Source organism: Rhipicephalus microplus, chromosome X, assembly GCF_043290135.1.
Source record: "Rhipicephalus microplus isolate Deutch F79 chromosome X, USDA_Rmic, whole genome shotgun sequence".
Taxonomy (NCBI): domain Eukaryota; kingdom Metazoa; phylum Arthropoda; class Arachnida; order Ixodida; family Ixodidae; genus Rhipicephalus; species Rhipicephalus microplus.
Window position 1 is genome coordinate 403,652,002 of NC_134710.1, and position 15,134 is coordinate 403,667,135.

General features: G+C 45.8%; 2 protein-coding genes across 5 annotated transcripts in view; one reads left to right on the forward strand and one right to left on the reverse strand.

Moving 5' to 3' along the window:
• The window catches only part of LOC119161865 (zinc finger CCHC domain-containing protein 24), a 251,549-nt gene that overhangs the window by 48,480 nt on the left and 187,935 nt on the right, over positions 1-15,134 (forward strand). The gene's annotated exons all lie outside the window — the stretch shown is intronic.
• LOC119160949 (sodium-coupled monocarboxylate transporter 2) overlaps positions 1-15,134 on the reverse strand; it is a 77,964-nt gene that overhangs the window by 30,087 nt on the left and 32,743 nt on the right. For all 3 annotated transcript variants that reach the window (XR_012887556.1, XM_075880190.1, XM_075880191.1), the window contains exons 3-6: positions 13,179-13,230; positions 13,050-13,117; positions 3,054-3,211; positions 463-603 (exon numbers count right to left, since the gene is read on the reverse strand). Coding sequence is in view for 2 of the 3 variants with exons in the window: in XM_075880190.1 (XP_075736305.1) it covers positions 463-603; positions 3,054-3,211; positions 13,050-13,117; positions 13,179-13,230 (419 nt within the window). In the remaining variant the exon portion in view is untranslated. The remainder of the gene's footprint in view (positions 1-462; positions 604-3,053; positions 3,212-13,049; positions 13,118-13,178; positions 13,231-15,134) is intronic.

A 15,134-nucleotide genomic window follows, 5' to 3' on the forward strand; every position in this document is an offset into this window, starting at 1 on the left:
TTCCGCCCCAGCAACGCCGAGGAAATCCAGTTTCTATAGATTTATTTCGCTAAGGCAATTGATGTTGTTACGTGAAAGAAGAAGTGACGGGGGGACAGTTTTTTCACTTACTCTTCTTAGAAACACCTTTCTTGTTTAAAAGCTAAGCTATCGCAGGAGACTGCCAGCAGCGCGACTCGCGCAGTATAGATAGTTATACACCCGCGTAAACGGTCTACTGTTTTATTAGGATGTTGTTGCGTTCAGTTGAATACATATTAGCATCCACTCCTTTCAGACAAATGCAAATGGTTGTTTCAGCTATTGTATTGGCTTTGCAACTTACCTGGTTTCCCGGTACTAAGTAAAATATTGCGCTTATTTATCGTTAGGGGACGTGGATTGTTGGGTATTTTCGCATTTGTACAGAATATGCTCAAGAAGCTGTATATGAGGATCTTTCAGATGCTTCTTTGCACAAACCTCTGGGCAGCACTGAGGTTTCTAGATGCAAGGTATCTCTGCAGAACCATCTGGTCGAACCCCAGCCGGTAGAGGAAAGACGCCGCACCTCCGACGAGGCAGGACCACACGTTTTCGTCCTTGGTCAAGTCAATTCTGGCGCTGCAATCCCCACACATAGAATTCAGTAAGACAAGATTAATTCGCACCAACCACTGGCTTCTCTCTTACTCGTAGGAAGTGATTATGAGAGTTGGAAAAAAATTTGAATGTTTTGCGTACAAAAGCTTCACTTTACACAAAACACAACGCGCCCTGCAATACCGGCCAAGTTTTAATGAGAAAATATTCAACTCTAGGATGACTTGAGGGTGTGAAAATTCAAAGTACTCTGAATCTACGTCACAAACTCACCGGGGTAAGAATCTTAGATTGTTGAAAAGGGTAATTTATATGGCTGGAGCGCCTTCAAGGGAGAGAAGCAGGGATGACTGTGAACTCCAATAGTTACTAAAAAAGGAAAGAAGGAAGAGACTAAAATCTGTGGCACAGACAGTAGTGACGAAGCTGATTGGGTGCCACCTTCGCCTCCGTCATCTTTGTCATCATCATCGTCATAATTTTCATGCTTTAAGTATTCACTGCTGGCTGAAAACCTCTCCAAATAATCTACAATTTAGCCTACCTCGAGCGTTCTGATTACATTTGGCATCTAAAGTTTTGTAAATATCTTCTCTCCGTATAATGCCCTGCAATCCACAACTACGCATTCCCTTTCTTGGTGTCTATCACATTTCGTTCTATCGCATGGTGCGTGAATCTTAACTTCTCGAGTTTTTTTCTCTATATTTTAATAAGGAATTCTCGAGTCAAGTATGAAACGAATATCGCCGCATTATCGGTTTAAAGATTTAAAATAGTTTTTTCAAGTATGACATAAAAGAGAAATGTCGGTTCTCCCCGTTCCTAGGTAAAGATATAAACTCCCAATCAGCTGTGGCGCATACCCACATACCTTGGCTTGTGGTGTAAGAGTATGTGTCACACGCTGTAGGAAAGGGTTTGACGACAAACGCTACAGGAATTTCACGCTATCCATGTCGTGATGAGACAGTCACATTCGCCAATTACTCTTACCCTCCCACGTCAATTTTGGTCGACATGAAGCTAAGGAGGCGATCACAAGAGCACCTAGACGTAGGTGGCCAGATAGATAGATAGATAGATAGATAGATAGATAGATAGATAGATAGATAGATAGATAGATAGATAGATAGATAGATAGATAGATCCCCGCAGAGATAAGCACAGCTATAGTATGATGCGCAGAAGATCACAAGTGCACACTTTCCAAAAAAGCCACTTCCTAATCAAACAGTGCAATAGAAGGACAGCTTTGCTAATCATTTTGAATTCCTGGGTGTTTTCCCGAGTATGCTATAGCTCTTGTGCCTATAGTCACCACGACCGTCTGACCGGAGCTCGAGTGTACAGCAACACAGTAGGCAATAAAGGGCAAGATGTGAAGACGGCGTGCGCTTCAAAGAGCTAGCATGCTTTCTTAAACAGATGTTGAGACCTTTTCCTGTCTGTTCAACGTAGAAGCTACCTTATGGCAAAGTTAGCGTATAAACAACGCCGCAGGCGCAATGAACCACATAAAGGGTTTTATGGAACACTCGTTTTCAACAGAAGCCACCCCTCTTTTTCACACTTTTTTTTTTCAATTGAGACACACGCATTCCCTAGCTTCCTGCCGCTATTAAAATCAACATTTACGTAGTGTAATTTGCGGCCGTCTTTTACAGGCGATGGCGAACAGCGCAAATAGAGAATGAATACAATCTTGCTATACCTTCTCGGGGGCATAGCTACTGCAGCCGTCCCATCCTTTTACTCCACCTAATACTGGTTTAATGATTGCTGTAAAACAGACCCAACAGCCAAGCGGGGGACACCAACTGCTTGTAAGCTCTCTAACTGCGCATTCCTGAGAGCTTTCGATCACGCGTCAGCACTCCTTAACAGCTGAAGAAAAAAAAAAACGCCATGGCCAACCCCCAACTTTGGTCCATACGTGCTCTGTCCATACAAAACAACGGGTGAACATAACAACATCATGTCAGCTTTAGAAACCTTACTACTAGAATCTCAGAATCGTTCCTAGAGGATACTTCATCATTATCTCTTAACCTAATTTTCCTGCATTATCAGCTCTATTTCAGCAAAAAGCTTTCTAAAGCATTTGTGGTTTTTTTTTATGTTTGACCAATTTTTTGTATGGGCATGGCTTGTATGTATAAAAGTACTACGTCTTCTGTGAGAGAATACATTCATTGGCTCTGAATTCACGCCACCGCAGGTCTTATGGCCCGTATAGCAGAACCTGGTGCAATTGAATGGGGATAACCCGACACGTTTAGAGCGCAAAAAAATCGCTTCATAAGTAACGTACGCTGTTGTTTTTTGCTTCTAGCTTCATTTTTGAGATGGGCTAAGTGTTTGCCGATTGTTTTTTATTAAAAATTATTGAAGGCTAAGGATGAAGACAGTGTTTCCTTCAGAACTTTCATGGCTGTAAACTGACTAGGCATTGAAGAGAATTCGCTTACTCCAGTATGTACTTGCTGATGTCGATGTCGTTCAAGGGGCGCAAGGGTATTTTGCCAGTGATCGAGTCGTAGACAACTTTGCCGATGACCACCAGTGGCGCCAGTAGGGTGATAAGCGCCTGCAGGCAGTCCGTCCACACGACACCACGAAGACCCGCCTACGCGAAAGTGCCGGCCATTTAGCACACTCGGCTTTTATTCAATTAGATGGACACTCTCGGCAGGCTTTTTCCAACAATTACATGTTCCGTATAAATCAATAACAACGATGTGCATATTGTATGTTCCACTCGCAGGTAAAAGTGCACGAGAGCTGCGCACAAACTTGGCTGACGCAGAAATGAAACGGGCTGGTATCTCTGTCAAACGAAGAAAACGGGCGAGAACATCGCACCGTGTGCGAGGCCTGCCATCGATGGCTGCTCAAGGAGAGAGAAAACGCGCCACCCGTTTTTCGCCAATCGAAGGAGCATAAAGGGGCGCAGGTGGGAAGGGAGCGACTGAGGTCTCTCGAGAAGCAATTGCGAACCTTTGTCAAAAGGGGCGTGGTCACCAGCACTGTCGCACGCGCTACCTCGACATGCATCAATAGATGGCTCGTAAACACTTCAACATGAAGTGCTGTCACTGCTTACTTCACGTTGAGACGACAGAAAGCACTAAACGCGCTTCACTTCCCTTTGCGGCTGCATGCCCTTCCACCAGCATTCTTCAGAGCTGCGCGAGATCAGATCAAAACAAATTAGCTGATAGCCTCAGTTCCTATAACAATCCGACTTTTTGTTATCACATTCATTGTTTCACACTTCTGGAGAAATTGTGGTATACCTTTAATGAAGGGATGATGACCAAAGACAACGTTTGCCAACCTACAACATGACTGACATTCTACCAATTGAAAGGGGTCGACCAGATTCGCCTCGAATGTTCAAAAAACGTGTGGCTGATGTTCCTTGTGCTGCGCACGAGCGATGAAGGAAGGGGGGTTGCCCCCTTTTCAAAAATCATTCCAATGATCGCAATATAATACTATCTGGGGTGTTAGGTCCTAACATCCCGATACAAAAATGATAGATGCCACACTGAAAAGCTGAATAAACTTTGGCCATCTGGTGTTCCTTAGCGTGCGCTGACATCGCACAGCACATGGGCTTTAAGCATTTCGCCTCAACTGAAATGCAACCGTTGCGACCGACAATGATTGCAAGGATTTACGGACATTCGATAAGACTCCATTCACCCGTGCCATACCAGAGCTTGGCATTCACCATTTGACAGCTGTCGGAGCACTTAAGGTTATGCGAAGTGTTATATAAGACGCCGCAAGAATTTGTTGGGTCCTGTTGGCAATGAGTTTGGATGTGTTGAAAATTCGCCAGCAAAGGAAAGTTTCTTTTCGTTTAGGACAAAGAGCAGGGCTGTACAAACACAGGAACATATTGTGACGACGCGGGAGTGACGATCAAATGGAGAACGACAAATAGGCTTTATCAGAATCTCAAAAAAAATGCATGCAGCAACGTCTTCTTCGTCCTTGTCCTGGCCAAGCGTTCTCACGCTGCTTCTTAGTGCTCGCCATTGGTACATACGCTCGCCAATATACATGTGCTCCTCACTAACTGTGCTACTTCTCGCAGTTTTTCCTTGTTATTATATCTAAAAACACCATGTTATGTACCTGACCTTTTAGACATCACTGCAATCATATTATGTTACTGCAAGAGGTACAAATTTGTCATAGGTTGTAAAAGTTGCTTGCAGAAAACGCGGGCAAAGTGCACTTTCGATGGCGTACTGACGCCTATCATTATGCTGATATTTGTGGTGTCTACAATAGTAATGTAGTTCCCCGAATTCATTGTTTGACGCATTGCGTGTGTGTGTGTGTGTGTGCGCGCATTCACTCACAACGCCATTCGGTACCCTCTCTTAGGGAATTATATAAACGGGATCCTTATTATTTCTTGTGAGTGTTCGTTATATCCAGTTAATTTGGCTTATAGTTCATGCTTCCTCTTGACCACATGAAAATTATATGTTTGTTAAGTGACCGTGAAACTACCGCGCTTCGCCAGAAGTGTATTTCGCCAAAACCTAATTCCTACAACAGCTCGGTGACCATAGCGTTTTTCATGCGTGTTTGACTTCCCGATTCATTGTTTCTTGTCAACCACAAGTGACGAGAGTCTTTTTTCTCTCTTTTCGCATGTGGTTAACAAAAGTCGCCATCATTGCTGACATCCATACTTGTCACACACTTCGGGTGAGGCCCCGCCGATCCAACATCGACGTGCGGCAGACTCGCAGGCTTCCACTTTACACTTCGGCCTGCGACGCCTGAAAGGCCTCGAAGTGGCACATTTCGAATTTATTTGCGGGTTGGTCGACCCGTGCGGGGTTGCACGTGTGGTGATGTGTGGGCCTGACTGACGCACTCATAGAGCAGACACGGAGTTCGATTACACATAAACAAGCATTTAATTGGAACACTGGCAAAGGCAGGAGTTAAGAAAAATAACAGAGAGGAGTAACACTGATACGCAAAGGAAAGAACAGCTATATAACAAAATATGCTAAAAAAACACTACAAAAGATACAGACTAAAGACAAATATGCGGAACATTAATAAAATAACAACAAGATGGAAATCAAAGGAGAGAGACACTAGAAATTAATTACAGAATGATCATGGTGGCGCTTTAGAATTTAAACGTGCGACGCAGCGCACACTACAAATATTTAAAAAAAAAAGGCTGGTTAAAACAAGTTTACGGTTTAACAAAAAGTCACAATAAAAAGTTCCATACGGACCAAACCAGCTCTTGGTGCACGTAGGGGAGTTGACGGGTGCCGCTGAAGGTCTCGCCGGCTTGGTAGACGACGAGGGTGCCCGGAATTGCAGCCGTCTCAATACGTTGCACGGGTCACTCCGTGCTCGCCGCCTACGCGAGACTCGCGACACCGACGACCGCACTTGTTGCTGTCTGTACGTCAACTGCCTTTTCCGATGCAGCCGAAACTTTTTCAGAGGCGTACACGTGCTCCCGTCCCATCTGGGGGTAATTTTGCTTGTTTGGACCGCTGGTGCCCCTTCCGGTACCGGTGCAGGGTAGACGAGCCGGCGCCACGCTGGGTCGTTAGTCGCCGGATGTCGTCCCCCAACACAAAAGCGCCCTTCCTTGGAAGATGGGGCCCGCGGATGCTCCGAAAATTGGAGTCGTTTGTGACATAGCCCCCTTCTTAAGAATATTACTGCGTAATATTCAAGAAAATCACAAACGCACAATGTTCGCGAGCTTTCAGTGTTCCGGTCGTCCACCAATGCGTTTTCTTTTTCGCGCACCATTTCACTGATGTGGACGACATCGCAGAGAACATCTGACACACTACGCTTCACGGTCACTATACGATGAAAGTCATAACCCGCGCACCACGACACGGATACACATGAAACCCGAAAAGAAAGTCTCAAAAATACTGCACGATTTAAGGACAAGGCACGTAGGCATTCTTTTATGCCTCATATTACAACAATACACGCTTTAAGTGGTATTGAAAAGTCGCTTATTGACACGCAGCTTTCGACAAGGATGAATGCAAAATTATTCGGCATGATCGCCTGCGCACAGTTCCTGAACTTACTGTCCACTAAAGCGCTCTATTTCGAAGTGATAATAAAAGTAAAACTTTCAAGAACAAAGCGTAATGTTTATTACACAAGCTTACCTCGTTATACTTCGTGTATATGGCCAACTAGTCTTAAAAAGAACTCAAGTTATTAAAATAACAATATCCCTAAAACAAGGCTTTCTAACTGATCGGGTAATAAGTTGAAACAACAGATCATCGTTTAGAAACACACAGACGACACAAGAAAATCAATAAAAAAAACTAAGCGATTGCTCCGAACGTTTATCAAATGTTTCAAAATCGAATGACTGAAATGAAGATTGTTTCAAAAAGTATCCTATTAGCCTTGAAGGTTAGGTTTACGTTTCTATGTACATATGCATAACTTTTATCCGCGCTCGAGGTGGTCGCGCTCTTGGGGGAGCCATTGGAAGCAACCGGGGCAGACAAAAGCGTGTACGGCCGCTACACGGACACCTGTTTCCCGTTAGTCTACACCTCGGAGGCATGCCCTTGTCGTCACCGCGTTCTACGGAAACGGGTCTCCGAACCACGTCGTGTCGCTCGGCCGAAAGGCGCTGCCTCGCTAGGCGCCCCGCGCTTCGAGCAGGACAATGGAGCGGAGGGGGTCGGCTCTTCCGAGCTCCACGAACAAATGCCTGCCTGACCCCTCTATCTGTCGGGCGGTTTGAAGCATAGGAACCCACTCGACTGGCGAATGCCACAAAATGCAAACGAAGCTTTCGTTGCCTCGATTGCTGTTTGGCAATTAGCGATTTTCCGGGTTGCTTTGCACCCTTGGTTTTCCTTCTGCTTGTGCGGCGTCTTTTTCTTTTTGGACGTTGCCCAGTGCTCACTTTTGAGAAGTCCGCTTGCAACATTTGCAGAGCAGAACTGGTCTCGCCTGTCTCATCGGCTGTAAGGGCTATACAGTCGGCGTTTTCTGTTAATTTGTGGACACCCTGACTTGCGGGAAACTTGACCGACGGCTGAACAATGCAAGCGTCTTCCTCAGGGCTGCGCCGCTCGCACCTGGGAGAACTACTTGCCCCAACATTGCCCAGCTCGCAGTGTGCTTCAGCACACGACTCTGTCCCGCTGTATGTACAGGGGTCCTCGCCTGCCAGACCGGAAGTACTGCGAACATCACAGTTAGCTGCCATGGCGACGCACATACAGGGTGGCTGTGCCAAGTTCATTACAGGTGGCATTTCTGTAGTAACAAGACTCTCCAGGCACAGCGCCTCGTCGCCATCACTGCGGCCTTCAGTGGCCTTTGTGGCCACAACAGGACTTTCAGCAGCTAACTCAGTCGGTTCACTCGCGAACCTGATGTCCGCCTCAACAGTACTATTATCTTGGCCAGCTTTCAGTGGTCTGGCACCTATGGGCTCTTTGCCCCTTTTGTGCCTTGCATCCCAGGTCTCAAACATGCGCCGTCTATCTTCCATTTTCTGGCGCAGTAGCTGAACATGATCCTGGTAAGACTGCTTGTTCGGGACAAGGTCGGTCACGCTACTGGGCGTTCTAGCTGCTAAGCTGAGACCCGACTGTGCCACACACAGTCCCAAGCGCTCTTTTTCCTTCTGAATTCTAAACCTTGAATTTTCTCGCTCCTGTTCCATCAAAAATTCAAGATGTTGCCTGTACCTAATGCGTTCGGCATCGCGCTCCTCTTTAAGTCTATTTCGTTCTTTTTCGACGAAATTATATAACTCCTTGCCTACAAAGCCAAAGGCTTTGCCCTGTTCAATTAGCTTATCAAACTCCGTGTTGTCCATTGCTATAAACAGTTGACAACCAACAAAGCAATAAAAGGACGTCTACATACTGCACGCTCAGAGTTACGTCAGTCTCCCAGACACCACCACGTGGTCGGCCAGTCCTGTCGCGCGGACGCCAGATAATGTCACACACTTCGGGTGAGGCCCCGCCGATCCAACATCGACGTGCGGCAGACTCGCAGGCTTCCACTTTACACTTCGGCCTGCGACGCCTGAAAGGCCTCGAAGTGGCACATTTCGAATTTATTTGCGGGTTGGTCGACCCGTGCGGGGTTGCACGTGTGGTGATGTGTGGGCCTGACCGACGCACTCATAGAGCAGACACGGAGTTCGATTACACATAAACAAGCATTTAATTGGAACACTGGCAAAGGCAGGAGTTAAGAAAAATAACAGAGAGGAGTAACACTGATACGCAAAGGAAAGAACAGCTATATAACAAAATATGCTAAAAAAACACTACAAAAGATACAGACTAAAGACAAATATGCGGAACATTAATAAAATAACAAGATGGAAATCAAAGGAGAGAGACACTAGAAATTAATTACAGAATGATCATGGTGGCGCTTTAGAATTTAAACGTGCGACGCAGTGCACACTACAAATATTTAAAAAAAAGGCTGGTTAAAACAAGTTTACGGTTTAACAAAAAGTCACAATAAAAAGTTCCATACGGACCAAACCAGCTCTTGGTGCACGTAGGGGAGTTGACGGGTGCCGCTGAAGGTCTCGCCGGCTTGGTAGACGACGAGGGTGCCCGGAATTGCAGCCGTCTCAATACGTTGCGCGGGTCACTCCATGCTCGCCGCCTACGCGAGACTCGCGACACCGACGACCGCACTTGTTGCTGTCTGTACGTCAACTGCCTTTCCCGATGCAGCCGAAACTTTTTCAGAGGCGTACACGTGCTCCCGTCCCATCTGGGGGTAATTTTGCTTGTTTGGACCGCTGGTGCCCCTTCCGGTACCGGTGCAGGGTAGACGAGCCGGTGCCACGCTGGGTCGTTAGTCGCCGGATGTCGTCCCCCAACACAAAAGCGCCCTTCCTTGGAAGATGGGGCCCGCGGATGCTCCGAAAATTGGAGTCGTTTGTGACAATACTGCTTCTTCAAAACAGTACATAGCATTGGGAGATGATTTAGACTTCAAGCAAAAGTTTTTAAGAAACCCGACGTTTCGAAGCCGACTTGGTTCCTTCCTCAGGGGTGACTGCGGAGGCTACATAGCAGCGGCGTCTTCAAAGCACTCGCGGGATGGATAATGACCCCGCCCCCACCTCTCTCTCTCGTATTGCGGTGGAGCACAGTCCAGAGGGGGCGGGGTCATTATCCATCCCGCGAGTGCTTTGAAGACGCCGCTGCTACGTAGCCTCTACAGTCACGCCTGAGGAAGGAACCAAGTCGGTTTCGAAATGTCGAGTTTCTACAGAACTTTTGGTTGGAGTCTAAATCATCCCCCAGTTTCATACCCAACCAGAAAGACTTGTGTCAAATGTTTACATTCAAGTACATAGCATTATTTTGATGGCCCAGAGAACTACACAAAGAAAACATTAACGTGGCGTTTTTTTAAAGAGCTAAATTCAGAAAACCAAACTGAGCTAAATTTTACTGGAGCATAAAGTGCGTCTAAGTATCTTCAACTACAGCCAAACTAGACGGCACCTGTGCGCTTGCTCTTTAGGCCTTCGCATTGGGTGTATGTAGTACATGCCACTCACTGCTGCTTTGAGGAGGGCACTGCGACCCTGACCCTTCTTCGCCGCTTCGTGCGGTGCGCGCAACGTCGGCACATGAGTTCGGGCGCGCTTCTTTACTCACGATGCATTGAAAAACAAGTCGCCTAATAGTTGAAAATGCACAAATGATTTCTTTTGACTTCTTATACGCATAATATGCATCGAGCCTAAGTTTATCGAAAAACGTGTAAATTAAAGAACCGGGAGCACAGCTCTCCGCCATCAAACGTGTAGACATTGTGAGGTCTGGAAATAAATATTTATTGCTCGTAAGCTCTGGCAATAGTTGAACACTTTCAAGTGAAAGGTTTGCTGCACTTGAAAAAAAATTGTCCCATTCCAGCGCTTTTTGTTCTTTCAAAATTGGTATGTACGAACCATCCCAACTGAAGACACCACTATTTGTCCAAAAGGGCTATATAGAGACTCACTTCTCTTGTAGCGCTAAGGCACAAGAGAATTCATGCAGATTTCTTTTTAAAAAGCTTCTTACTTGCCGAAAAGTTGGAATGTTGTCAGTTTCTCTTTTAAATATGTTCTTCCACGAACTAGGAGCATAGCGCAGAACAAATTTGCACTAGAGAGTTTTAGTTCAAGGGCAAGCGACTTGCGAGTGCAAGCAGCTGCGTTCTTCGCAATCATTATGGAAGAGGCTTGCAGCACAAACGAACGCTAAAGAGCTTGGAGTCACCGAAATAAATGTTTCCAGGTGATGTTAACTCCTTGACAATGAACACCGGCACTTTCAGGGTGTGCCGTCCGAAGGGGTTATTCAGCAGCAAGGGTACTCTCTTTTTTTTACTTTCTTTTTGCCTATACGCAGTTGTTTGTAATCATTACAGATTTAACTCACGAACATATTTCATAGATCTGTCAATCTGCAGACCACAAATTTTAGCCATGAGAACAACTCTAACTGTATTTGGAAAAATAACTAAATAGAAAGTAGCTAGCAAATGGAACGCGTGCTCGTCATTTCTGTAAGTGAACTGCCCTATAATTGCGGCCTCGTTGTCGAGCGAGACCAAGAGCCAAAGGTATTTGGCGCTCTCTCCTTGCAGGACAAGTACATAGCGTTGTTTATCTCTATCTCTGATCGTTACCAGTGCTTTACGCCTCCTGCATTATGCCTTGTTAGCCGATTCTTCAGTATTTTTGCTGAATTAAAGCTTGTATTATCCAAGAGCACATATATACCTACATTATACCATGAGCTGTGTGATAACAATAGTTTTTCCATCAAATAAGACAACTGTCTTTCTACCTCCGCCTTCTTGAATAATTCCTCTTTACCCTCTCCGTCGAGAACACCCATTCCGCGGTTACACATCGCGCGACAGTCTTGTGCCGTATGCGCGGCGCAGGAAAGATAAGGCCCGGGTCGTAGCGCTTCTACCACCGACAGGTGGCGAAACATACTCGGAAACTATGCCATTGCTTTCGCGGAAAGTAAGAAGGTCGTAAGCAAAGAAGCATACGTAGGTGTAGTCTAGCTCGGCCGTGCTTCAACTTCCGGAACAGTTGGAATTAAAAGGGGCGATTCCTGAATGTAACTTGAATGCAAAAAAGGCAGTTTCGAATAACAAATGAACCAGAACGTGCACCTGTTTCCAATAAAAGTGGCCCATATTTACTGAACTGGTGCTGCGCCATCAGTTGGGACAGAAGCAATCAACATGCCCGCATGTAATATGTTTCATTTCTGTCGTATATAGTTTTCGTGCTTTCGTTCCCACAAAGTTTTACTTTGGTGAGTTGGGGCTTACTGAAAGACGTGATGATTGAGGGTGAAACTCAGTCACAAAGAGTAAAAGGCCAATTCACTCTGTTTTCTGCCTCTTAGTGTTTCTTTTTGGGCATTGTACTGCAGTTCCGTGTCCTTCTTTCACTGTAGACTGCATATTGAAATAGAAGACATCAAGTAAAATATCAGGCAGCGATCTACTCCTTGAAGCAGAAGTGATGCAAAACTTCGCGGCATTAAATAAGCTAGGAAGAAAAATAAAAGCTAAATAATGCTTTTGAAGGATTTTAATAAATGCCAAGAACAATAAAACGCTGCCTGGAATCCAGATTGGTCCTTGTAGTGCCTGGAAGGACCACTCGCTGTGCAAAGTCGGACCGTCAACCTTACGCCCTTGCAACAAACAGCGGCGCTGGTGGAAGCACAAGGACGGTGTCACATATTTCTATTTTGTTCATTCACTGTTATTTCGGCTTTTTTACGGGGTAATTGAAGCCTGATTCGAGTGGGGTTATTTGTGTACGAGCCAAATCCAAATTTTACGCTGGAATACCGATAACAGTTGTCTATATAGATTTTAGCTGCAATCTTGATTTTAGGCATATTGGAGACATTAATGCATTAGCGGAAAGTAATTCGAGCAGGCCGACCACATAGTTCTTAGCAAACAAAAAAATGCATTATCGCAGTTTTGCTTTAAATGTCTTCATGTATTCTCACAAACCTGTGATGGCGAGAAATGCACCGACAAGTAAAGACTGCTTTGCTTATTAAATGGATCTGCGTCACGCAAATAATGCAATTAACATTTACAGTGCCATGATAGCACTGAGATGGCAATCGACAGTCGTTAGTAGTGAATTATCTACATCTTCAACGCGTCCACCTTTATTCATGTTATCCCATATGGTTATGCCATTTCATGAATGCATGCGGTTTTCGGCACTGCACAGGTGACGTAGTAAATCTGCGATAACATTCGAGAACGCCCTGACGTTTTTTATTTGCAGTTCGCAGTGAGTAATAAAACATGTCTCAGTAAAACCCAGTCACACTTACACAGAGCAGCAAGCACGCGTGCCACTATATTATACTTACAATCGCCCCGTAGTAGGTTCCCATTAGCCCGAAAAGGATGCTGGCTACTGTGACCGGTAGGCCGAATACTGAAAAAAATTAGAAGACAGTATTTGAGGTGCCAGCAAATGCCGGGGAGAGGGTACTTACTCGTAGATGATGTGAGTGCGGCTGAAAAGATGAGTGCTGCGCCGACACTTTGCTGAAATAGACAGGGAGGGGGGGAGGTACAAAACGTAGCCTTGCTAATAATTCCTTCTTATATAATTTTTATAAAGTACTAAGCAAGGACCGTCCACAATGACCTAAAAGCACTATGGCAATGGAAGGCTGCTACACAAGGGTCTTTCCTTTCTTGGAATGAGAAGGGAAAGAAAAACTCGCAGTGTTCCTCATGCATTCGCCTAATGCAGCTCGAAGGCGGAAGTGACCTTTTTTTTTCTCGGCCCATGAATTGAACATCACCCACCTCCTTCCGGAAGCTTTCTTCACGTAACACGTGATCTCACATTGCCCCCGCGATCGGTTCATCTTCGAACAAGCAACGAGTTCATGCGATGACGTCAACACGTGCGTCAGGTCATGAAATATCATAGTGACGTCACAAGTTGTGGCGAATTCTGCCGTCATCACGTTATATTGTGGCGTCATCATAGAATGGTCATGTTGATGCCGATGGTGCAGGCGGCCAATATTCGTGTTTATTGACACTTCCCAGTCTTCCGAAATAATATAGCTTTTCAGGCCTTCCCGAACCACATTTCGTGGGGTTACTTCATGTGGGACACACAATTTTTTTATTCAAAATAAACAGAAGGAGATTCAATCAAAGTAGCCAAGCCAACTTCCGCAAAGCGTGCGATCTCTTTCAAATTTTTTACAATGTTGTCCTTGTCTTCAATTTGAATGAATTACAGGCACTGTCTATAACTGGATGATCTGTTTGCTGTTGTGCGTGCTACTTTAACACCATTTCCGTCATTGTTTCTGAACGGTCGACAATGCAGTGAAGCAATTCTTGCGCTTTCTAAGGACTTCTGGCTTATGTGCGCACAGAGTTGTCATACATCTGCAGCCGTCGCGCCTGCACGAATTCACAGCACCTGCCGTCACCTCCCACCACCCTGTCTCTCTAATCTTTCCATTTCTATACTGCGTGCGTACGCAAGCATGTGCACTTTTGGTTAATCTGTCTTTTGCCTTTCCGTTTTCTTCGGAAGTGATTCTGGCGTAGAACACTGCTGTCACTATCTGTAATTTTTCAAAGTTTTTCTGCGACTCTGTGGAAGACACCGTTCCAGTGACTGCGGCGATGGACGTGGATTCGCCTGGGCTTCCACCGCAACCATCGACGTCGTCCGCAGGTACCACGAGAAAGCGTACGGGCCACCCGAGTGATGCCGACAGCGAAGACACGCTGATTTACTCTACGGCCAGCAACGAGAGCTCCGATGAAGGCGACTTCGTTCCTGTGACAAGGCGGCAGCGAAAAAGAAGACTAGTGATGCCGTCTCCAACAACAAGTAAGAATGTGACGACGACGCGAGAGCCCACGATATACACAATTCTGTTTGTGCCGGTCGATGCGGCTCATAGTCTCAACCGGCTCAATCGTCAAGTCACGTCTAGGTTTCTTGAGGAACTCGCCCGGGGAGAGATCGCGGACGTGCGGATCAATGGCCGTAAGAATATCCTCGCCGTAGACGTCACTCAACGAAGCACATTGGAAGTGCTGAGCAACGTCAAGATGTTGGATAACATCAATGTTCGCTCATATATACCTGATAGCCGCGACTCTACGGCAGGCGTCATTTACGACGTCGACATTTCCATCAGCGAAAGTGACTTTGCTGCTCTCATCAAACCGGTGTCTGCAGAACCTACTATACTGCAAGCTCGTCGCCTTGGCAAATCACGCTGCGTGAAGCTCGTGTTCAAGGGTGACAGCCTTCCATCGCAAGTCAAGGTCGGCCATTTTCGACACACAGTGCGACCCTTCGTACCGAAGCCCCTTCAATGCCGGAAATGTTATAGATTGGGACATGTCAGTGCTGTTTGTACAAATCTGGCTGTGTGCTCGCTATGCTCAGAATCACATAGCGCAGA